At 47.4% G+C, this 25,380-nt stretch overlaps 1 protein-coding gene across 2 annotated transcripts; it reads right to left on the reverse strand.

The window, feature by feature from the left end:
• Positions 1 to 1,098: 1,098 nt before the first annotated feature.
• sgsm2 (small G protein signaling modulator 2) lies at positions 1,099 to 24,790 on the reverse strand. 2 transcript variants are annotated; one of them, XM_029516797.1, is made up of 24 exons: positions 24,629 to 24,790; positions 23,267 to 23,342; positions 18,631 to 18,799; positions 16,734 to 16,901; positions 16,251 to 16,318; positions 15,613 to 15,761; positions 15,349 to 15,483; positions 14,541 to 14,665; positions 14,386 to 14,453; positions 14,101 to 14,264; positions 13,856 to 13,988; positions 13,565 to 13,699; positions 11,465 to 11,639; positions 11,159 to 11,223; positions 10,718 to 10,854; positions 10,225 to 10,353; positions 9,944 to 10,126; positions 9,494 to 9,874; positions 9,282 to 9,406; positions 7,605 to 7,687; positions 7,408 to 7,517; positions 7,243 to 7,339; positions 3,064 to 3,231; positions 1,099 to 2,533 (listed from the first exon to the last, which is right to left on the reverse strand). In XM_029516797.1, the coding sequence occupies exons 1-24, from the start codon at positions 24,686 to 24,688 to the stop codon at positions 2,445 to 2,447; spliced, it is 3,192 nt and encodes a 1,063-aa protein (XP_029372657.1). In that variant the 5' UTR covers positions 24,689 to 24,790; the 3' UTR covers positions 1,099 to 2,444. The 2 variants fall into 2 exon arrangements, with proteins under 2 accessions (XP_029372657.1, XP_029372658.1); XM_029516798.1 differs by lacking the exon at positions 13,565 to 13,699 and having other exon boundaries at positions 2,445 to 2,533.
• Positions 24,791 to 25,380: the final 590 nt, after the last annotated feature.

Below are 25,380 nucleotides of genomic sequence, written 5' to 3' on the forward strand. Positions count from 1 at the left end.
GGGAGGGGGAGCGTCTGCAGTGAAGTACATCCACACCGCTGCCCAATCCCGGCATCGAACCAGTCAATCGGAGAGCCTGATGACCACAGAAAGCTTCAGGATTGGGGAAGACTCTTGGCACTTGAATCACAGGTGCAGGTCCGTGTTGGACAACCAATCATATGCAGCCATGTTGGAGATTTTACAGTTTCACAGAGGCGGTGAGGGCGCAGATAAAGGGTTGCTGGGAGGGGATGGGGGTCGGGGTGAGTATCAAAAATGTCCCAGAATCCTTCATTACATCCTTTCAATGTTCTCTGTGCTGTTACTGTGAAGCCAAAACTGACAAACACTGATCCACTGAAGAATGTTTGGTAACACAACTTCATTTTCAAGTGACCTCAAGTCCTGGACCAAGCCCAACCAGGTCCACACTGACCTGGTCAAGACTGGAGGAGAAGATTCAGTTTCCTTATGGACCGCTGCAAAACGCTTTTCCTGGCATCCCTAAACGCACCAGCAGCTTTCACATAAGTAAGTGTTTGTGTGAAAAATAGATGATCTTATGATCAACACACACTTCATGAAAAGACCATAACCAACACACAACATGTGACTGGTGTGTCTGCCAATCCAGAGACTAACACTGATCCACAAAGTTGCTGCTTCACCATCAACACAAAGAAATCCAATCTGAGCTGGAAACGTTTAAGATTCACTGAATAAAATCATGACAAATGAAAACTGACCCAACAATAACTAAAAGATCACTCCATCCTGAAACTGACAGTTTTCTGCCTTTCTTTAATTTTTACATAAAACAATAAAAAGGATAAAAATGTCTCCAAGTTTCGACAGATCCAGAATCAGCTGATTCTGTCTCATCAGTTTCCTTCTTCTCCACAGAAAAGTTCCTCTCATGTGTTTGGGTCCTTTCTGTCTTTATCTGATCAGAAGTTCTGCTCATTAATGATGAAAAAATCAGCTCCAAATATCTGATTGTCTTTATTCTGTCAACACAATAAATTCAGAAACATACAGGACTGATCCAGAGACTCTCTGATTGGCTGTGACATCACCCACCGGAGCCAATAGGAGCGTCTGATGTAGAGACGTGACTCTAGACGTCACTATCAAAGATGGAGGATGAGAATGGACGGATAAACACACAGAAAGAGTCAGAGAGTCGGACTGAATCAGATCAGCTGATTCTGTTTAAGGAGGAAACAGGAAGAACCAATAAAAGCTCCAAACTGGATCTTGATGGTCTCAACATTTTAGATCTGAGGAGTCCGATTCAGGAAATGTTGGTTTTGGTCTTTTCAATGGATCGTTTAACAAAAGTAAAAAATTTTCTAACACCAGCAGATTCAGGTGAAGTCTGAAACATCATCAAATTAAAATTTTCATTTATCTTCAAATCAAATTGACTTTGTCTTTATTTATAAAACAGAGCTGAGTGAAGATTCAAGCTGCTTCACAGCAATAAAAAGAAATCAGTGAATGATCTACTGAAGTTGGTTTCACACTGCAGGTGATACAATGTAAACAAGTTAAGGTTAAATAATTTAGGGTTCATCCGCAGACGATACCAAGTCCAGATTTAAACCTGTTCAGGTGAGAAAGGACAAAGATGAAAAGCTGAAGAGCTTTAAACCTTCATTCTCGCTATTGACCATCAGGGGGAGACTCCACTGGTTGGAACAGAAGGCAGATCGTATTGAAGTCTATGAGAAAATGTCCCTCCTCCTCCTCAGTAAACATTTTCCTTATGAGTTTATGGTCTCAGTCTCTAGTTTACTGTCTTCAATCCAACATGTTCATGATGCCCCCCCCCCCGAAGGCCTGTGTGCTTTTGTCATCAGTGTTGTGCTCTTTCGTGGAACAAGTGTTAAACTGCTGTGACCTCTGACCTCAGAGAAGGCAGCTGCAGTTGGTCCTGACAGTTTGGCCCCTGGTGGCCCCCACTGAAAGTCACAGGCACCACCTCAGAAAAAGTGCAACTCAGGCTGGGACTGATAAAGGCAACATCTGTGTGATAATAAATTTCTGGAGCTAAAGGGGGGTGGGAAGTGGGGAGGGGGGGGTAAAAACACACATGCTAGTTGTAGAAAACACTCATGAAAAGGTAGTTGGCACAGTTCATTTGGTCACTAATGGAAACGTCTTCGTGGCAAAGTCTTCTGCTCTGTACCGTCCCAACAAGAAACTGACAGAGCTGATGTGTGTGTGTGTGTGTGTGTGTGTGTGTGTGTGTGTGTGTGTTTGTGTGTGTTTTCATGCACGCACACAAGACTCACAGTGTGATCAGACTCACAAGCATGCAGACAAATCCACATGTCTGGACAGACACCATAATCAATGTAAACAGATCCAGACCAAGACCTTCACCTGGACCCCTGGACCTGGTCTGGAGAAGTGGAGGTCCGAAAAACTGAACGAGGAAGAGCTCCTCCTCCTCCTCGTCACTTGTTGTCCATCAGAGACTGAACTCGGTGCACTAGCTCTCGTGCTACCTTCAGGATGTGTTGGACATCGTGACGCTCGGCCATCTCTGTGGAGTTTACATCACAGACAGGAAGTGATGTTTGTACAGCCACAACTACACACACAGCAACATACAACCACAGACTCTCCATTTTAGAAAAATTACAAACAGATAAATTAGTAAGTAAAACAATCTTTAATTTAAGATCAAGATTTTATTTTTTTAGAAATATTAAGCTTTTAATTTAAAATGAATATTTTAGGGGACTTTTATTTTGAATTTCTCATGAAGGATTTATTTATTCTGCGTTAACACTCCCTGAACACTAATGATCTCATCCCTTCCTGATTGGCGGTCAATGAACTGGATAAAGATCCTCTAATCCAGAAGATAACTCATTACGACCCGTGACGAAAACAGGAGCCCTCCTTAGCCTAACAGTCTCCATGACAACCAGCTTCATTTCAAAGTCAAATGCCAGTGACTGTGTGTTTGACAAATGAGCTAATTAATCGGATGATTTCCTTTTTCTGGAGCAGACAAAGTTTAATAGGATGATTCATCCTTGTGACACACAGCGAGCGGCGGCGTCTCACCATTAAAGAACTTGATGATGTCGGTGAAGTCCATGTTGTTGTCCATGATGATGTCACGGTAAACTGTGACCAGGGCCAGAGCCAGGAAGAGGACGAAGTGCTGCGAGGAAATCCTGGGCGCCACCCAGATGACCTCCCACACGGCGAACACGTCGTCATACAGGAGCTCTGAACACACACACACACACACACACACACACACACACAGTATAACCATGAGCTCTAAGCACCGTCTCACCCGTCTCCAGGTGAACGTGTTGAGAGCCACCAACACTGATAGACTGACAGGAGTGGGAGGTCGCAGGTGTACTAGACCTTGGTTGCCATGGTTACAATAATGAACCCATGGAGTACAACATGATTGTTACTCCCTCCGTTACAATGGTTACTATAGCAACAGTCATGTCTTCAATTCAGTTCAGGAAAAGATCAGGTGATTTGGGTAAAAAAAGCTCTTCACCGTCACCATGACAACAGAGGTCGTCATGGTGACATCATGGTGGTACGACCTGCAGCAAATGGTCATGGATCGCAGAAACAACATAAACTGCTCATCTCACACAGGAATTTAACGCAGCTCTCCTCCTGATCTGGACTCTTTCCCTTCAGTACTGTCACCATCACTACGACCACCAGGTGTCGCCTAGCAACAGAAACTGACGATGAGGTCATAATAACCTGCTGACGACTTAGGATGCACTTGGACACATAATGAGGAGGACACAGGCGAGGAGACAGGTGAGGAGACAGGAGAGGAGAAAGGAGAGAGGAGAAAGGAGAGAGGAGAAAGGAAAGGAGGCAGGAGAGGAGAAAGGAGAGGAGAAAGGAAAGGAGGCAGGAGAGGAGGCAGGAGAGGAGAAAGGAAAGGAGAAAGGAAAGGAGAAAGGAAAGGAGACAGGAGAGGAGACAAGAGAGGAGAAATGAGAGGAGACAGGAGAAAGGAGAGGAGACAGGAGAGGAGACAGGAAAGGAGGCAGGAGAGGAGACAGGCGAGGAGAAAGGAAAGGAGAAAGGAAAGGAGGCAGGAAAGGAACGAGGAGAGGAGACAGGAGAGGAGAATGGAGAGGAGACAGGTGAGGAGAAAGGAGAGGAGAAAGGAGAGGAGGCAGGAAAGGAGGCAGGAGAGGAGGCAGGAAAGGAGAAAGGAAAGGAGAAAGGAAAGGAGACAAGAGAGGAGAAAGGAGAAAGGAGAGGAGATAGGAGAGGAGACAGGTGAGGAGAAAGGAGAGGAGAAAGGAAAGGAGGCAGGAGAGGAGACAGGAGAGGAGACAGGAAAGGAGGCAGGAGAGGAGAAAGGAAAGGAGGCAGGAGAGGAGACAGGAGAGGAGAAAGGAGAGGAGACAGGTGAGGAGAAAGGAGAGGAGACAGGAGAGGAGAAAGGAGAGGAGACAGGAGAGGAGAAAGGAGAGAGGAGAAAGGAAAGGAGGCAGGAGAGGAGAAAGGAGAGGAGAAAGGAAAGGAGGCAGGAGAGGAGGCAGGAGAGGAGAAAGGAAAGGAGAAAGGAAAGGAGACAGGAGAGGAGACAAGAGAGGAGAAATGAGAGGAGACAGGAGAGGAGACAGGAAAGGAGGCAGGAGAGGAGACAGGCGAGGAGAAAGGAAAGGAGAAAGGAGGCAGGAAAGGAACGAGGAGAGGAGACAGGAGAGGAGAATGGAGAGGAGACAGGTGAGGAGAAAGGAGAGGAGAAAGGAGAGGAGAAAGGAAAGGAGGCAGGAGAGGAGGCAGGAGAGGAGAAAGGAAAGGAGAAAGGAAAGGAGAAAGGAAAGGAGACAAGAGAGGAGAAAGGAGAAAGGAGAGGAGAGGAGAAAGGAGAAAGGAGAGGAGATAGGAGAGGAGACAGGTGAGGAGAAAGGAGAGGAGAAAGGAAAGGAGGCAGGAGAGGAGACAGGAGAGGAGACAGGAAAGGAGGCAGGAGAGGAGACAGGCGAGGAGAAAGGAAAGGAGAAAGGAAAGGAGGCAGGAGAGGAGACAGGAGAGGAGAAAGGAGAGGAGACAGGTGAGGAGAAAGGAGAGGAGACAGGAGAGGAGGAAAGAAGGAGAGAGGAGAAAGGAGAGAGGAGAAAGGAAAGGAGGCAGGAGAGGAGAAAGGAGAGGAGAAAGGAAAGGAGGCAGGAGAGGAGGCAGGAGAGGAGAAAGGAAAGGAGAAAGGAAAGGAGAAAGGAGAGGAGAAAGGAAAGGAGGCAGGAGAGGAGGCAGGCGAGGAGAAAGGAAAGGAGAAAGGAAAGGAGAAAGGAAGAGGAGAAAGGAGAGGAGAAAGGAAAGGAGGCAGGAGAGGAGGCAGGAGAGGAGACAGGAGAGGAGACAGGAGAGGAGAAAGGAGAGGAGAAAGGAGAGAGGAGAAAGGAAAGGAGGCAGGAGAGGAGAAAGGAGAGGAGAAAGGAAAGGAGAAAGGAAAGGAGAAAGGAGAGGAGAAAGGAAAGGAGGCAGGAGAGGAGGCAGGAGAGGAGAAAGGAAAGGAGAAAGGAAAGGAGGCAGGAGAGGAGACAGGAGAGGAGAAAGGAGAGGAGACAGGTGAGGAGAAAGGAGAGGAGACAGGAGAGGAGAAAGGAAAGGAGAAAGGAAAGGAGAAAGGAAAGGAGAAAGGAAAGGAGACAAGAGAGGAGAAAGGAGAGGAGAGGAGAAAGGAGAAAGGAGAGGAGATAGGAGAGGAGACAGGTGAGGAGAAAGGAGAGGAGAAAGGAAAGGAGGCAGGAGAGGAGAAAGGAGAGGAGAAAGGAAAGGAGGCAGGAGAGGAGGCAGGAGAGGAGAAAGGAAAGGAGAAAGGAAAGGAGAAAGGAAAGGAGAAAGGAAAGGAGACAAGAGAGGAGAAAGGAGAAAGGAGAGGAGAGGAGAAAGGAGAAAGGAGAGGAGATAGGAGAGGAGAAAGGAAAGGAGGCAGGAGAGGAGACAGGAGAGGAGACAGGAAAGGAGGCAGGAGAGGAGACAGGCGAGGAGAAAGGAAAGGAGAAAGGAAAGGAGGCAGGAGAGGAGACAGGAGAGGAGAAAGGAGAGGAGACAGGTGAGGAGAAAGGAGAGGAGACAGGAGAGGAGAAAGGAGAGAGGAGAAAGGAGAGAGGAGAAAGGAAAGGAGGCAGGAGAGGAGAAAGGAGAGGAGAAAGGAAAGGAGAAAGGAAAGGAGAAAGGAGAGGAGAAAGGAAAGGAGGCAGGAGAGGAGGCAGGAGAGGAGAAAGGAAAGGAGAAAGGAAAGGAGAAAGGAAAGGAGAAAGGAGAGGAGAAAGGAAAGGAGGCAGGAGAGGAGGCAGGAGAGGAGACAGGAGAGGAGAAAGGAGAGAGGAGAAAGGAGAGAGGAGAAAGGAAAGGAGGCAGGAGAGGAGAAAGGAGAGGAGAAAGGAAAGGAGAAAGGAAAGGAGACAGGAGAGGAGACAAGAGAGGAGAAATGAGAGGAGACAGGAGAAAGGAGAGGAGACAGGAGAGGAGACAGGAAAGGAGGCAGGAGAGGAGACAGGCGAGGAGAAAGGAAAGGAGAAAGGAAAGGAGGCAGGAAAGGAACGAGGAGAGGAGACAGGAGAGGAGAATGGAGAGGAGACAGGTGAGGAGAAAGGAGAGGAGAAAGGAGAGGAGAAAGGAAAGGAGGCAGGAGAGGAGGCAGGAGAGGAGAAAGGAAAGGAGAAAGGAAAGGAGACAAGAGAGGAGAAAGGAGAAAGGAGAGGAGATAGGAGAGGAGACAGGTGAGGAGAAAGGAGAGGAGAAAGGAAAGGAGGCAGGAGAGGAGACAGGAGAGGAGGCAGGAGAGGAGAAAGGAAAGGAGAAAGGAAAGGAGAAAGGAAAGGAGAAAGGAAAGGAACGAGGAGAGGAGACAGGAGAGGAGAAAGGAAAGGAACGAGGAGAGGAGACAGGAGAGGAGAAAGGAAAGGAGGCAGGAGGGGAGAAAGGAGAGGAGAAAGGAAAGGAGAAAGGAAAGGAGGCAGGAGAGGAGAAATGAGAGGAGAAAGGAAAGGAGGCAGGAGAGGAGAAAGGAAAGGAGAAAGGAAAGGAGAGAGGAAAAAGGAAAGGAGAGGAGAGAGGAGAGGAGAGAGGAAAAAGGAAAGGAGAGGAGACAGGAAAGGAGGCAGGCGAGGAGGCAGGAAAGGAGGCAGGCGAGGAGACAGGCGAGGAGAAAGGAGAGGAGAAAGGAGACAGGAAAGGAGACAGGAGAGGAGAAAGGAAAGGAGGCAGGAGAGGAGGCAGGAGAGGACTCACCTCTCTTGAAGTCCAGCAGGAACCAGCGGTAGCAGAAGTAGAAGTGTGTGTAGTCCCCGTTCTGCTGCATCAACTCAAAGAGCTCTGAGTCCAGAATCTGACAGAGAGGATACATTACACAACTGACACACAACTGAACACAATAAGCAGACAATAATCAGTCACCTGGATCAGTGACCTCATGTTGGCGAAGTGTGTGTCCATGGCGCCACCATTTGGGAAGTTCTGACTCATCCTCTTCATCAGCTGAGTGAAGCAGCTGTAGGCCAGACACTCTGACACACACAGACACACACAGATAGATGAACATTACGTTCAGCTGTTGTCTGTGTGTGTCCATTGTGTAGTGGACGTTTCCTCACCGTCATCCATGATGACCATGAGTGGAGCCAGCAAGTCACACATCCCCTGGACGTATCCCATCTCCAGATGCTCCCACACATAACTGCATAGAAACAGACACACAAAGACCCACAACAGCTTCACACTCTGCTCAGTGCTGATGACTGACAGTGTGTGTAACTGCAACTGTTTGTGTATCACTCAGGAATAAACAATGTCCCAACCTACACATGGTGTTCTGCTGTTGTGTTTCAATGTTTATTTCTGTGTGTTGCATGACTTTGGATCTGAAAGCTCAACAAACACACAACATACGCAGGTTTAATGTCCATTGTGTGGGAGCAGATAAAGACAGGTGGGGACAGATAAAGACAGGTGGGGACAGATAAAGACAGATAGGAGCAGATAAAGACAGGTGGGGCAGATAAAGGCAGATAGGAGCAGATAAAGACAGGTGGGGACAGATAAAGACAGATAGGAGCAGATAAAGACAGGTGGGGACAGATAAAGACAGATAGGAGCAGATAAAGACAGGTGGGGCAGATAAAGACAGGTGGGGACAGATAAAGACAGGTAGGGACAGATAAAGACAGGTGGGGACAGATAAAGGCAGATAGGAGCAGATAAAGACAGATAAAGACAGGTGGGGACAGATAAAGACAGGTGGGGACAGATAAAGGCAGATAGGAGCAGATAAAGACAGGTGGGGACAGATAAAGACAGATAGGAGCAGATAAAGACAGGTGGGGACAGATGAAGACAGGTGGGGACAGATAAAGACAGGAGGGGACAGATAAAGACAGGAGGGGACAGATGAAGACAGGTGGGGACAGATGAAGACAGGTGGGGACAGATGAAGACAGGTAGGAGCAGATAAAGACAGATAAAGAAAGGTGGGGGCAGATAAAGACAGGTGGGGACAGATAAAGACAGGTAGGAGCAGATAAAGACAGATAAAGAAAGGTGGGGGCAGATGAAGACAGATAAAGAAAGGTGGGGGCAGATAAAGACAGGAGGGGGGTGATGAAGACAGGAGGGGGGTGATGAAGACAGGAGGGGGCAGATGAAGACAGATGAAGAAAGGTGGGGGCAGATGAAGACAGATAAAGACAGGTGGGGGCAGATAAAGACAGGTGGGACAGATGAAGACAGGTGGGGGCAGATAAAGACAGGTGGGGACAGATAAAGATAGATGAAGACAGGAGGGGGCAGATAAAGAGAGGTGGGGACAGATAAAGATAGATGAAGACAGGTGGGGGCAGATAAAGACAGGAGGGGGGTGATGAAGACATAAAGACAGGTGGGGGCAGATGAAGACAGATGAAGACAGGTGGGGGCAGATGAAGACAGGAGGGGGGTGATAAAGACAGGAGGGGGGTGATGAAGACATAAAGACAGGTGGGGGCAGATGAAGACAGATGAAGAAAGGTGGGGGCAGATAAAGACAGGTGGGGGCAGATGAAGACAGGAGGGGGGTGATAAAGACAGGAGGGGGGTGATGAAGACATAAAGACAGGTGGGGGCAGATGAAGACAGATGAAGACAGGTGGGGGCAGATAAAGACAGGTGGGGGGTGATGAAGACAGGAGGGGGGCGATGAAGACAGATGAAGACAGGTGGGGGCAGATAAAGACAGGTGGGGGCAGATGAAGACAGGTGGGGGCAGATGAAGACAGGTGGGGGCAGGGACGTCGCACCTGCACATGATGTTACGCAGCTTTTCCAGGTTCGCAGTGGTGAAGTAATAATAGTTGCGGTCACATCGTTGGACGTCTTTGTCGATCCGGTGGAGGTTCAAGGCGACTGTGTCCAACAGCTCGATCTGTTCAGAGGACAAACCAAAGAAAAGGTTCATGTCCCCCAGGAGACACAGATCTGGTCCGATCCGGTCCGGTGAAAGTTTACATACTGTGTAGGATGACAGAGACGGTGAGCTTCCATCCGTATACATTCCATTGGTCACCATTTGGTCCAACTGAGCACAGAGCTGGTCCTCGCTCAGAGAGTCCCGCCCCCTGCGGACAGGCAGAGTCCCGCCCTCGTCTCCGCCCCCCCCCTCCTCCTCCATGCTCTGGCTGTCATCGATGCTTGACAGGATTTGGGAGTGAGCTGAGGTCACCGAATAGTTCCTGGAGGAGGGCAGACCCGAGTCGGGGGAGTCGAACTCCACCAGAGGACGCTCCTCCTGAGGGGCAGCAGGAGGGACCACAGTGATCATGGTTGGGGTGCTGTCCCCTCCGCTGGGGGTCTCCTGGCTCCCAGCGTCCGGCTCGTCCACCGACATGAACACCTGAGGATGACGCAGGACAGTCAGACAGCGGAGGGACAGATCGTCCACCTGGTCTGACGGCGTACTCACCTCGTTGCTCAGGGTGGAGTCTCTGTGGACCAGACGCAGGACGTGGCTGTCGATGCTGCTGCCTGATGACAGCTTAGCAAAGATGGCCGACTGCATCTCCTTCTCCCGCTGTTTGACAATGACCTCACAGGCCTTCCACTCCCGCATCACCTGCTGGTAACGTTCAGACACCTTTGCATCGATCTGCAAGAGACCAGAGTGTGTGTGTGACTGTGTGTGACTGTGTGTGTCTGTCTGTCTGTCTGTGCGCGTGCGTGCATGCGTGCGTGTGTATCTTGGACCTGGCTCATGTCCTTTTTGCTCATGCCGAATTTGTAGTGTCCCAGCAGAAAAGGCCACACCTCCTTCCTGATGTCATGCTGTACGCCGCCATAATAAACCAGCCGGATCAGCTCCAGCTCCTTATAGTTCTACACACACACAGAAGAGGAAGAGGGTTAAGAATCGAGGGGAAAGTGACGAAGTGACGAAGATGCTGAAGAACAATTATGACTTAATGAGACTCATCAGAGGAGCCATCTGACCTCACTGTGAGGTCACTGTGAGGTCACAGGTGTCCTCTGAAACATTCTTCCTTCATTGAGTCCTAATTCAGAGGAAACAGCGTCATGATGACGAGCCTCCACTTTAACTGAAGATCTGAACTGTCCTGATGTGTTTTTTTTTTTGTTATCGCTTCACGCAGCAGTTGTGTAACTGTCAAGCCTGATGTGTGCAACACACAACACACGGGCTGTATTGTGTTGTGCTTCGTTTCATCCTGGCCACGCCCACCTTACAGTCCTTCTGGTATTTGCTCCAAACGTCTCTGCTGAGGCCTCCGGATGCCTCGCAGGGAGGAACCATGCTGTGATTGACCAGAGCGGACAGGTGAGTCCGCACGGTGGACAGGTGACGACAGTAGGCCAGCCCTGATGGACACACAGACACACACACTGTTTTATAATTTGTCTACAGCTATAATTTTATTGTTCTGTCAAACAAACACATTTCTGTAAAGGAACTGTTTCTTAATAACACTGTAAATTCATTCTGTTGTTATTGCAGCTCATTTTTATGTAACATTATTCAGACAATGTTTTATTAATGTTCTGTTTGTGTGTTCCACCTTTTTATTGTGTTGAGATAAAAAGAGTGTGAAAGCACACAATAATTAGTCCATCCATGTATTAATTAGCATAAAACAGCTGTGATGAATGACATGGACGGACTTACATCCATAAAACGCTCTGGAGACGATCTGTTTCTTCATGTTCTGACACAGCATCTTCAGAGGAACCCTGGAAGGAAGAAATGGTCTCAGTTATCACCATGGCAACCAGCAATATGGCTGCTCCTTTGATTGTAGCTGGACAGAAACTGGCGACATAAAATGTTATTAAAAAAACTCAAATGCAAATGCTGATTCTGTCTGAATAGACCTGAAGGGACCCAAAGGGATCTGAAGGGACCTGGACAGGAATCTCAAACTGATACTGAGACATTGAGACACAGGGACACGTTCAGGGTTCAAGTGCCTACGTGTGAATGTCTGACGGGTTGTGTGTGCAGGTACAGCCAGACGGGTCATCCAACGACATGTTGACATCAGCTATGGTGCAGGATGGACACAGGGACTCGTGAGCGGTGACTGCCGTGTGTTGCCATGACGACGGGCTCCCTCCAAAACCCTGCATCTCCATCATGTCCCCGTGGTCTAAACCGAAGAGAAGGAGAGTGAGAAGACAGAGAGGATGCCTCAATGGACGAAGCTGGTTGTCTCTGTGGTTAAATCCGCTTCACTGACTCTGCCTGTCTTACATATTATGACGTTGTCCCTCAGCTCAACCAAAAGACATCTGTCCTTCATCTGACCGCTGATTCATGACATCAAGAGATGAAGTGATGTACATTTTACACGTTACATGTGAGAGCTGGAAAAAAGTGGGAGAGGAAACCAAAAGCGAAGGGGACATTTGAGGAAGCAGGAAGTGTGTGGTGGGAGAGACAGGCAGAGAGGATGCTGGGAGGCCATGCTGGTCAGACCATTCAGAGGGAGAGCAGAGAGGAAGGGTCCAGACAAACGGGAGACAGGAAGAGACAGAAAATCAGCTGAGAGGACGGGGGGCGGGGCTGACGCTCAGGCCATGCAGGACGCATCAAGCCAGAACAAGGGACAGACAGAAACAACCACACAAATGGACACCAGGACACGGACACAAGGGAGGACAAATCATAAAAGTTATTAAATAATGCTCTTCACCTTAATTCTTCAGGTTGGAGCTGATGACCTGTCATAAATATGAAGCTGGCTGTCGTTGTTCAATAACCCCCAAAAAAATTATATTGAGAACAGAAAAAACAAGCAGAAAGAGCGTCGGAGTCAGACCGCCATTCGCCGCCCCCCGCCTGCTATTTTAGGACTAAATGTGATCAGCAGTAACTCCGCCTACATCAAGATGCCACGTCTCTACTACTGCGGAACCCCACAGCACCATAATGAGAGGGGGCGGGGCATGGGGCGGGAGGGGGAGGGGTTAGTGAAGAATTACAGTGAACAGCATTGCAGCAAACGACAAACAGAGAAACAACCAACCAAGGTGAGAGAGAGAGAGAGAGAGAGAGAGAGAGAGAGAGAGAGAGAGAGAGAGAGAGAGAGAGAGAGAGGTCAGAACAAACAGGACTGAGGTTCCATCACAGAGATGCAGAAACACAGAAGGTTCTCCAGAAAACAACAAACAAGCCAGAGTTCTCATGCAGAACCGTCAGGCACAGAGAGCAACACACATGAATCAGGTCAAACTAAAGAAGTGCCAAAAAAAAACAAAAAAAAAAAAACAAGCAAATTATCAAAGCGATTTTCAGCCATGACAGCGTGAACCCAACAGTGCTGAGGCATGCTGGACAACCCCTAACTGGACGTGGACGCCCTCAACTCCCACAATGCACTGGGGCATGAGAGGCCTGGATCTAGATGGACACCTAAGGAGGTTTGAGCCTGTAGACGAGTTCTGTAAACACACATTAAGTGGGAGGAGTCACCACTTGGCACTGTTAGATGTCAAAGTCCAGAAACTCCTGAATTCCTGCAAAAGGATCTGACGGGAAGCTAAAGTGTGTTAAACTGTTAAAGCTGTGGAGGGTCAGACTGGACTGTGAGGAAGGGTTAGCCCAGTCAACCCTGACTGGATTAACCCTGAGCCCCCCCCCCCCCCCAGCGTGATGTCATCAGTCTGCTTCTGTTTGAACCTCCACTTTAGAATTTCCAACTTGGTCGGCCAACTTGGATGTTAGAAACCAGTAGAAACCTTCTTTGGAGGAGAAGGTGATGTGACCTGCTCTGTACTAACCCTGACCCTAATAAACCTGATAGGTTGGTACAGTCTGTCAATCAGCAGCTCCATCCTCTAATCATCCCGGCTCCATCACCGGTTCAGATGTTCTGTTAACCCCCCCCACAGACTGCCCCCCCCTCAGACTGTCGGACTCAGCGTCAGGCAGTGAACACACAGGCAGACGCAGCTAGTGGTGAGGGAGGTTGAAGCTGGGGAGAGTCAGGTGGTGTTTTCAGGTGAGGGGTTCAGTAAAAAGGGGGGGGGGGGGGGGGGGGGGGATCAGGTGGTGTGTTCAGGTGATAAAAACCTTTCAGGACATTTGGGTCTGTGAGGTTCCGCGAGCAGATCATTGAGATCATAGCATGGAGTCTATCTTCCTCTTCCTCGTCATCGTCCAGCGACGGTGCGCGGCTGCCCGTGGAGTGGTGGTAGTTTATGGTGACTGCTCGCACCAGCGGGAACAGAGAACACAGTTAGAGCAGAGCCACCCATGCCCCTCCGCAGGTGCATCGTGGGAAAGACCGCACAACACAACCACATGGTGATGACAAGCTCCAACAGAAACACTCACTGAGTCAAAACTCGTTCTGCTACTCACTGGCGTCGTAGCGGTATCCGGGATACACAATCCGGAACACGTAGTCAGCTGCTGTCTGCTCCTCGCCATTCCTGTCCTGGTCAATGAGGCGGGCGGCGCTGCTCCGCTTCCTCAGTTTAGGGAAGACCTTCCCCTGAAGGACGCACATCAGAGCAGACTGAGTCCACCACAAAACTGTCCAGCTGAGCTATTATCTGATCTCTGAGTCTAAAATCCTGTCCCAGTCCTGGCCGTGTCAAACCCACCTTCCCTTTCTGGGACCAGAGGGGGGGCTCTAGCTGCCCCCGGGGGGAGAGACCGGTCTCCAAGCAGGACAGGAAGGCCAGGAGGTGACCCCCAGGGGGGAAGTGGAGCGGCGGCCGCTGGATCCCATCCTGACTAACAAGAACCAACGTCCCACCACAGTCCGCTGAAAAAACATCAAAGAAGAAGAGCAAGATGGAGGACACACGCTGGTAGACAGAGCAGGACCTCATCTGGACCTGACAGCAGCTGGACTGATGATGATGATGATGATGAAGCAGACTCACGTCGTTGGTGACAGTGAATACAGACGATCTGCCGCAGAGGAACCGTCAGGGCGTAGTCCCAGTAGATACTAAGAGAAGAAGACAAGGAGGAACCTCTGTGATATCACTGTCAGACAGGGAGGGGGGGGGGGGGGGGTTCTGGGGGCAGGGTCTACCTCTTCTCCAGGTCACAGTCTCCCAGAGTGCCATTGATGAGCTGGTTGGGCGTCCACTTCAAGGTCAGGTTGTCGCCAGCCTGGTGGAGCGACAGGTAGCCCCGTAACACCTCCATGTCCTTCTTCTACCAAGGAGGAAGAGGAAGAAGAGGACGTTCAGACTTTTAGACTGAGTGGACCGTTAAGACATTTTTTATAAAATAATATATAAAAAACATTATTTTATCTGCTCAGGACAGAGATTTAGACGCTTCCAATACCGTCTCCATGGCAACATAAAAACAGGTTCAATGAGATATTATGAAACATCTCTAAAACAAGGCTCATATTTGATCATATAGGCAGTTCTCTCTGTGTGTGTGTGGCATTGTGGGAGGTAAATATGTTATTTGTTCTCAGACTCAAACATATTGGAGCTATTTGGCAGCACAGAGAACATCAATGGCAGAAACACATAGTATACTGTGTGTGTGTGTGCGCGCGCAGATAGATAAAAATGAGCATCATTGCAGTTTGTCTTGGCACCAACAGAAAGCAGATCTCAGCAGCTTCAGGGACAAACAGTGTCACTGATCTTCAGTCTGACTGAATTAGACTAAAATATGATGGAAAACAGGATCACATGATACACACTGCCTGTATTCATTAAAAATTAACCTTTATTGGATCCAACAATTAACTTAGTTTATGAATATTTATGAATGTTCTTCTCATTAATGTTTCCTGAACATCTCCTCTCATATATATATATATATATATATATATATATATATATCTTAGGATGCTCCTTTGTAATATTCTCCCGTACCGGCTGCACCAAGACGTTGTTTTTTCCGTAGAGAAGGTGAGTTCTGGAGTTCTGGTGCAGAGACTCCACGTATTCCCGGGCTGAGGCAGCAAACCGGTCCTCTGCCATGCTGCCACTCGACTGCCTCTTACGGATCTGAAGCAGAAAAGATTTCTGACCAACTTGTACAACCAACAACTTCTGCAATAACTTCCGTCCCACAGGCCCTCAGTGATCACCCACCACCGAACACCAATACCAGCAGGACTGAAGCTGCACACTCACCCCCAGAGCGGGCCGGTGGCCGGCGGCGACGTCCTGACTCCGATAGGCTCCGTGGATCCGGTGTCGCTGAACCAGCTCATTGGCTGAGGGGTCAGTCCAGAGATGGTCTGAGGTCTTCAGTTTGGTGTACTCCAGAGCACAGGGGCCCACTGGAGACACAACAATACACCTTCAGCTGTTTGTGTGCGGATATCCCCCCCCACCCCCAGGTCGACAGGCCAAGTTTAGCACTTCCTGTTCACTCATTTATCAAATAAAGGTCCATATTTCAACTTCTCCAGTTAAAAACCATCTCAGGGTAATTTGACATCCCCTCTCCGGAGGAACAACAGGTCACTGAGCCAATCACAGAAGAGCATCTGATGACATCACATCATCGACCTTTAGTTTGTATGGACCTTTATGGACTACATCAGCAGATGTGAGATGACACCTGGTCCTCTCTTTCAGAGCTGTTGGAGTTTTTATTATTTCCACAGACTTTTTTAGATTGTTAGTGATTAAAGAAGAAACCTGACGCCAATTAGATGTTATCATTTTTGACAGGGATGGTCTGATGGGGACGGTCTGATGAGGACGGTCTTACGGGGACGGTCTTACGGGGACGGTCTTACGGGGACGGTCTTACGGGGACTCACCCAGCAGAGCAGCCAGGATTGGTCCAAACACGGAGTCGTGCATCAGAGCGTCTCTCTCGTAATATTTACTGCAGAGAAAAGTCAACACAGCTGAATTGTGGAGTTGGAAACTTCTGGCTGGTGGATTTATGAGGAAATGTGAATTTGAAATCAATGAGGTGAAGGTGGATCTGTGACAACTTTCTGAAGCTGCTGCATCTGCATCTAATTTATATGCCCGGGGGCTTATAAATCCACAAATAACTTAAATAATGTTCACAACCAAGCAGATCCTGTTCAGTTTATCCAAAACAACAGCAGACTCTTATCAAGCAGGTTTCAGATAAACCTGTTGGATGTTTTTTTGCAGATCTAGATCAGATATGTATATACATATAAATATACATTATATCATGATTTGATATCTTGCGGTTCAAATCAATCAGATTTATTTATATACCGTCAAATCAAATAAAGTTATGGTTGAGTCTGAGCATCGGATACCTGCAGTTGTCAACGATGTGCTGTACAATCTGGTCCAGGACTTTCTCAAACAGAGCCGTACGGACCCAGATATGTTTAATGGCCTGAGGCGAGAGCGGCTGGGGGGCGCGGCTGGTGGTGGACGAGCCCTGTCTCCTCAGAGATTCGTGTCCCAGACTCTGAGTCCTCCTGCAGGACAGAGACCACATCAGTCTGACATCAACAACACAGAGCAGCTGAGAGAAAGTGACATCATCACACCTGGAGCAGCAAGCATGAATCACAAAAAAAAATCTTTATTTTCATTGGCTCAGATCCTGGGATCAGTGCGGGACAGAGTCCAGTTCAGTCCAGTCCAGATCAGACTCTGATCTGCCACGCATGTTTCTGTTCTAGTGCCTGCTGATTCCTGTTTGTGCAGAACACGGAAGGAGATGCCTGATTTCACTCATTCGGTCTGGGGCTAAACACACACACTGTAGCCTCCAAGAAGTCACGATGTTAGATTCCCTTGGCAGTGAAACAGGGAAAGAGAGATTTCTGCATTAGCCTCCATTTGGGGAGAGAGAGAGAGAGTGTGTGGTGAGCAGCAGCATCAGGATGATTCAAAGAGAAGGTATTTATTCAACCTGTACATTAAATTCACTTCTTTTTGTGTCTTGTCTTGTTTTGATGAGATTTTCTCCTAATTGTGAAACTGCTGTTTTAAAATGATTAAAATTGAAACTAATATAGTAGATTATTGTACCTTCAGTCTGTTAGCTGATGTATCGACTTCGTAAACATTCTGATTGTCACAATTGAATAAACCAACTTATCTTAAGTTAAAAATTTAAGTTGATATAAAGTGGACCAGTGGATCAACAGCTGCACGCTGATTCAGCTTATCTGATTTATCTTGCTGACCTCTGACCTCTTTGGTCACATTTTCAAGGAGGTGACGGTAAAGTCCTCCAGAACATGGTGACATGTTAGGATTATGGTGTAAATCTGGTTGTAACCATGACAACATGGATCGCCCAATGGTGATGAAACCCAGATCACAGCCTTCACCTCAACCATGACACGACTGTTACCGTGGTAACCATAATAATTGTGATAAAACCGCAAACTCAAACATCTGAGCACAGAGACCTTCTCTCCCCTCATTCATAGTTGGGGGGGGGCTTGAAATAGGAGGGAAGAGAACACACACACACTCACACAAACGTACAAGTAGTCCAGTCCTGCTCCATCACTTTGGCTCTCTCTCTCTTTGTTTCCCATCATGCTCTCCGTCTCCACCACCAGAGGCACAATACACGTTGCCATGCCAACCACGGTAAATGAGAACTGGAGCCCTGAGGTGAGATGACAGTGAGAGACGAGTGGGGGGAGGGAACATCCCTGAGTGTGTGTGGTGTATCTGGGGAAATAAAGGCCAATGAGATGTGACAGGTGGTATGAAGACTGTCGAATGGTGGTGTGATTTACATCACAAAATGCAGCCACCATGTGAGGTCCTGCTACACATTCTGTCAGCGTTTTATTGTTTGTGCATCAGCTATGCAGAAGCGTGCATGTGTGTGTTCCTGTTGCTCTGAGTTTTCCCTCCTCCATTTCCAACCATACTCAGACAGACTGGTCCTCGTGTCTCAGGCTAATGGACAATTAATGGGGCTGTAAACGGCTGCAGACAGCAGTTCACACACACACCACCCCCCTCAGGCTCATCATGGTGTGTACACAGATCACTCAGCTTCAGTCAGCACTCGACTGAGTTGTATCTGTTGCAGATAAAGGTCCAGGAACACAAAGGTTCAACATTCACGGACTATAAAAGATGAAAATCGTGTCAGAGAAGCAGCAGGAACCTTGACCCTGATTAGATCTGGACCTGGACTCTGACCTCAGAATCTGGAACAGATAAAGTTCTGACCTGGTGATCTCAGCCTGCTGCTGCAGCTGCTCCTGGACTTTGCGACACACCTCTCCAGCCAGGTCGTACACTTTACCGACTTTGGTGAAAAGGGCGGCGATCTTGTCACTGCGGAGGAATCCGGCAGCTCGTCTCTTCAGGAGGTGACTGAGACAGGACTCTATAGCCGCTGGAGAGAGAGAGAGAGAGAGAGAGAGAGAGAGAGAGAGAGAGAGAGAGAGAGAGAGAGAGAGAGAGAGAGAGAGAGAGAGAGAGAGAGAGAGAGGGGGACAAAGGTAAATAAAAAAAATGAAGAGTCAGATTCCACATTAGATCAGAACTGGACCTGATTTCTACATGATGATGATCGTCAACCAAACAAATGACAGAAAACAGATTATCAATTACTGTATTTTAACACCGAACACCAAATATTCGCTGACAGTTGACAGTCTAATGTCAGAAACACTGGTTGGACTGGTCTCAGTGGTCTTAATCTGCCTGTGTAGTGACAGTATACATTGACCAATGAGCAGCTGCCTCTGTCATCGTTGCATAAATGTTTGGCTTTAATGAGTTTTTGAGGTTGACTCTGTGATAAGTCAGAGTCCAGCTCCTCGGCCTCTAAACAGCTTTAATCATCCGACTTAGAGAGGACTGTGCATGAGATGAGTCTCCAACAGAGCATGAAGCTCCACAGAGAAGATATGAATCCTCTGGGTGTTGTCCTCTACGAGTCTGAGCTGGAATTGCCAGAAAATAATGACCAACAAAAACAACAATTCTTTGTGATCCTGGAACTCTGCTGCTTTATGAGAGTAATAGCTTGCTTTTATTGCTGGGAAGAAGAAGAACTGAGAGGCTGGAAGGCCTGAACACGACCAACCTCCTCCTCAATCTGCTGTTCTCCACAAGGAAACTTCTTCTTATCTCTGATGAATCATCACAGCCTAACCATTATCTCCATAATTGATTTCATATTAGAATTAAGGAAAATGCGCAGAAATCAAAATAAATGTTTCAATTTAGGCTCAGCTTGAGGAGGAATACAACCAGATCCGGTGCTGATCCGAATCCTGGTCTGAATCCTGAACCTCAGAACTGACACTCCTGAACCAACAAGAATCTCTGAGAATCCCAAACTGAGCTCAGATCAACAAGACGAGTCTTTAAATCCAGGTCATGACAGAAGGCGGCTGCTCAGGGGTCACCTGAGGTCCCCTGAATTTAACGACAAACATTTTACATGAATAAAATTGAATTAATAAATTGAACTAATTCATATGTTTATCAGCTGATATCTAAATATGTGATATATTGATTTGATTATTGACTGATCAACTTTTAAAGGAAGAAGACCAAATGTTTGTGAATTTCAGAAAATAAAATGAGTCTGACTTGATTTAATGATAAAATGAGTGATAGATGATGTTGGAGGACTCTGACTGACAGTCAGCACAGATTATTATGATTTTGAATGTTGAGTCTGATTGTGCTGACAGAGAGGGAAAGTGTGTTTGAGTCTGTTAGCTGATCTAATGAACACTGAGCTACTCAGGCAGCATGACTCATCTCACTTGTCTCTCAAGTTTATTATGTGTCTCAGATTTGGACATTTGTGTCCCTTCACAACTTGTCTTCAGAGATAGAGAGAATCTATTTTCACCAGATCATTCAAAAACAGTTGGCCAATCTGAAGAGAGGTAAAATTACACAGAGATGCTTTTGGGGTCTTAAAACCACAAATACAAGTTCTTGTATGGTCTCTTCAAAATAAAAGTTGAAATATGGATGTTTAATTCCTTCTCAGTTAATCATGGAATAAATCTTGAGTTATGTAATATTAATATAAAGATCCTTCACACAGTGTGTGATATAAATACACTCTGGATTATTTTCGTCCACATCCTCAGGTCTGGATGAGTCATGGTTTCAGGTCCAGACTCCGAAAGACGACAGCAAAACGAGACAGAGGACAGATACTTTAGGTGAGAAGCAGCGGCCACATAGAAATTACAAAAAAGCTGCAGAACAGGTGACGATGCTATGGAAGCCCAGAGACACAATTGGGTTTCTTTTGCCTAGAAAACTTTTCTTTTTATATTCAAGTAAGGAAGGAAGAAAGCAATCTGTAGCTTCTGGGTTTTTGCAGATTAAAAGAAAATCTTATTTTTCTTCTATTTTCTCTTTCTCCTACCAAAAAAGGCAACAAGGAAAAAAAAAAAAAAAAACAGCTGGATGATCGACCAGGTCGCATGATCCACTGAGCAGGAAACAGAAAAAGAGTCGAAATAAAACCAGATTCATTACAGTCATTTCTCCTGAAATTAAAACATAGAGCACAAATAGAATCATGATTCTCACCAACAACAAACTGAGCTAAATTTAAACTCACTGCTGAATGAAAAATCTGATTCATTCCCAGAAATGCGTGAAGCAGAACAGAAGACTCAGATCCATCAAAGATCCAACCTGATGTCCGTCATCCATCCATCAATCTAAATCTAAAAAGTGTTTCAGTGATGGACGTCAAGTTGAGTCTAAACTGAATCAATGAATCAGACAAACAGACAAAGTAACAGGAGTGTGTGTTATCAGAGTCCTCTGATGGACTTGGTGTAAATGGACTCGGCCAACTCGGTCTCTGGGGGGGTGGTCATGGGGTCAGACAGGTTGGCATGGCAACTGTTTTGCATCTGCTTTCAGTTGCCAGAGGGGATGTGCAGAGAAGTGAAGAGCTCAACATTGTCTTTCTTGAGCTGATGGAGAGAAGCTACCCCCTCATCACATGACCAAGGAAGGGGGCAGGAAAAACATAATTATAACTGAGATGACTCAGAGGAAAGTGGGAAAGAGACAGGAAGGCTGGACGAGGGAGGAAAGGAAGATGAGAGACATGAAATTATCCCTGAGGTTGGTGTGTTCAGGGTCCAACAGTGTGTCAGGGTCCATCAGCTGTTAAATGATTCTTCTGATGCAGCATCATGTCACATCAGAGACTCAATCTGTCCTGTGCTGTCCTCCGTGTCAGGAAGATCAAGTTTTTGCACAGCAAATTTCATTTTCCCCTGTAAATCACCGTCTCAACCATCACATTGTCACAGAAAACATCTATCCATCCATCCGTCCCTCCGTCCGTTCATCCATCCGATTTGAGATGAGGAGGCTGTTTCTGTCTGTAGTGATCGAAGACCCGTCCGTCGTTCGTAGCAGCTCATTATGTCACCACAACTTCTATAATGAGCCCATTAGCCTGCCCCCCCCCCCTTAATCTAATCACATTCTTTTCAAAGCCACAATCACTGTTTCCTTTAGTCCTCTTCATTCAAATGAGGATTTCTGTGGTTAGCAAAAATGCTATGCTAACTCACAGTTTAGTGTAAACATGGAGTTTTCAAAATAAAACGTTCCAACCTGTATAGATGGAGGGAGCAGGGCGCTCAGAGGTCTGACATCATCCCACAGTAATTTTTACTTCCTGGTTCATTTGGAGACTGATGTTATTTCTGTCATTTTATGATCTGCAGGTCTTCGATTTGAGACATTAAAGTTCAGAGAACACACACACACCTTGACTCCCCTGTCCATGAAGTTAATGAGGTGAGTTAAGTTCTCTGTTTAAATGTAGTGGAAAAGTTTTGGACTCCTACACACACAGTTACACAACAGTTGGAGCACACACTCAGACACACACAGGCCAACAGCCAGATAACGGCAACAACCACCCACTCTGATTGGGGGGGGACAGGAAGTGAAAAAGAGCCTTAGCCACTTTACAATTTCTCAGACAACAAAGGCTTTTAAACTGACACTTCCTGTAGAGATGCGTTCAAACTGACACGACCTGGTCCTGGTCCTGGTCCATTAAGGGTCAGTGGAAACCGAACTGAGCCAAGCTGAAGTTCTCAGTTTGTCATTTATCTGTCGGCTATCTTGCCTATGGTAATAGACGTCACGTGACCCCATCTATGATTGTAGAAACCTGGGCCAGGACTCTGAGGACACGGACAGGACAGACTGACAGACACTGTCTTTGTCCTCAACTGACTCTAGAGTCACCACCACCATAACAGTCTAAAAAGTTATAAGCTTGAGCAGCCAATGAACCAGCCCATGTTACAGCGACAACCTACGGGGCGTGGAGCCAGCCACAGGTCTGATCACATGACTCCACAGACATGAGGGCGTTCAGAGAGGTGAGCTCAGAAGGGTCAGAAACATGAAGTCAACAGTTCATTCACTGGTCAGTTAAATGTTTCTGGATTTATAATCAACAACATTTGGCTTGAAAGAGTTTAGATTCTATATAATTCAACGATGTTTGAAAGGAAGTCAGAAAAATGAATAAAATCACCATTAAAGTTTAAATATCTGTTCAGGAAAGACAAACAACCTTGTTTATTTTGAATTCAGAATAGTCAAAACTAAGATTAGGTGAACAGAGCTGATTGTTATCACCCTCACACACACAGACACAGACACACACAGGGCTGTGAAAGCCTTTCCATTAGCTTCACTGTGATTATTAACTTTCCACTGAAGCAGAACAGTCAGACTCAATGACGTCAACAAGTGTCCTTCATGGAGAAGCAGCAACAAGTCACCTGCTGAGGAGCTCAACACGTGTCTGTGTGTGTGTGTGCGTGTGCATACTCACTGCACAGAGCGATGATGTGGCTGCTGTCTTCGTGGACAAACTTCTTTGTCACTGCTTCCTCCATAATCTGCTTCACCTGAACACAGAAGAGTCCATTAATGCATCATCATCGCCCCCACCACCATCGCAGGGAGACAGGAAGTGAGACAGGACTAGGCAGGGACTTTCAAATTAAAATAATACTAAATTGTTGAATTTAAAAGAGAAGAGTTCATCCTCAGAGATAATTAAACTGATCTCTGTGTTCTGACAGCTTTCTGTCAGACCAGCATGAACTTCTTCAGCAGCTCTCCTGTTGGACCATCAGTGGGCCTTGACCCCTGAGCCTGTGGACCAGGTCCTGGTTCTGGTCCTGGTCCCTGCAGACCCAGATCATCCCTCAGAGCCGACTCTGCTCCTCATCACAGTCTGGTTTTTCTCAAAGTCTCTCTGATCTTTACACTGGACCGTTTTTCTGCTTCAGCATCAACTAAATGATCACCTGATAGGCCCCGCCTACCAACAGGTATCCATGGTAACCTGATATAGGCCAGCAACTGATTAGTATCCATGGTAACCAGACACTAAACTTTAACCCCTGGCTCGTTGGTGGATCCAGATGACTCAGAACTTTTTGTCCATTGATGTGGGCAAACTGCATTTTTATCAATCGAGTCAGATTTCCAGATCTTCAGGATCTCCGTTTGCGGAAGTCTGATAACGAGGAAGTGTCAGAGCATTTAAAGGTCAAAGGTTAAAAGGGTTTAGTGGGAATGTGGTCTAACAGGTCGGGGTCCAGAACCTCTGGTCAGGACACCAGTTCGGTTGGTGTTGAACCAAGAGGCTGAGTTACCTGTTGTCACAGCTGCTAAGCCTACAGAAGGGGCGGGAACAGCTGGAGGTGAAAACCCTCGTAGACCAGACTGTCACTGATTTGAACCAATGACCGTCCTGCTGTCACTCAAACCTCTGTCCCCTGGTGCACACCTGTGCTGAATTCCAACACAGAACTTCCTGTGTTTTCTGAACATCTAAACCAGGATCAGGACTCTTTGAGGTTCAGACCTCAGAGACGATAATCCTGAGAAACCAGGGACCAGAGACCAGAACCCCTCTGCTCAGACTGACACTGGACCAGATGAGAAGGTTCAGGTGAGTCCGACTGATTGATTGACCAGACCAAAGAGGGGGGTGAAGATGGGAACAGAAAACTGATGCTCATTCAAACTTCGATATTTTCCAATTTTAAATCTCAGCAGCTCGTTCAGGTTTATCTGACATTTTATCATAAAATCAGTTCTTCGCACAATCAGAGCAGCGTAACATGACACACAGTGGACATGTCGCTTCCTGGAGACAGACGGGGACAGGATGCGGTCCTACCTCCCGTTTGACTGTCCACAGCAGCTTCTCCTTGTGCTCCTCGTCGGTCTGTCCGTCCATGTCTCCGTCCGTCGGTGAGCCCGAGGCGGTTGCGTGAGTCCGGAGCTCTGAGTCCTCTGATCCGGCTCCTCTGGTGCGTCCTCGCTTCCTCGCTCCTTCCTCGTCTCCTTCTTCCTCGCCCGGATTGACGCAGCCTGACGATGACGTCAGAGTATCCGCCTTCCTCCCGCCGGCGGATCAAAGGAGGAGCAAATCAGCGCAGCTCACTCTGACCCCGCCCACTCCGCAGCCTCCAACACACCTGGAGCTTCCGTTTTTTTATTTATTCCCCCCTCAATTATTTATAGACCGAGCCTTGCAAGGGCGGGAAAGCTGTGCGCACACACAGGGTCTTCCTCAATGATGATGATGCTGGCGTGCTACACAATAGATGACGTCACAGTGTCGTTATTACGCTTACTGCTTGCGCCACCATGTGGCCTGAAGCTGCAACAACAAGTGGACCTGGACCTGATCTTTCACTGGAGGTAGTGAAGGACTTCCTGAGTCCAGGTCCCGATCCGACTTCAGAGACTCCAGAAGCAGCTGAAGCTAAAAAAAAAAAACGGAGCTTAGTTTAATGATGTTGAAGTTGAGATTAATCCAGGTTTTGTTCTAGATCAGAGGTTTCCAGTCAGTAACTCTTAAATTGGATGCTAACCTCTGACCTTTAGTACAGTGGCCTAGAGGAGACAAAACGCAGACATATTCAG

The sequence above is a fragment of the Echeneis naucrates genome, chromosome 13 (assembly GCF_900963305.1).
Source record: "Echeneis naucrates chromosome 13, fEcheNa1.1, whole genome shotgun sequence".
Taxonomy (NCBI): Eukaryota; Metazoa; Chordata; class Actinopteri; order Carangiformes; family Echeneidae; genus Echeneis; species Echeneis naucrates.

Bases quoted from the DNA above. Each gene is read 5' to 3' on its own strand.
- sgsm2 (XM_029516797.1), bottom strand. From the start codon at position 24,688: ATGGACGGACAGACCGACGAGGAGCACAAGGAGAAGCTGCTGTGGACA. The intron at 13,989-14,100 runs GTGGGTTTGACA...TGCGTCCTTCAG, and splicing joins TCTGGTCCCAGAAAGGGAAG to GGGAAGGTCTTCCCTAAACT. The intron at 10,855-11,158 runs GTAAGTCCGTCC...TGTGTCCATCAG, and splicing joins CTCCAGAGCGTTTTATGGAT to GGCTGGCCTACTGTCGTCAC.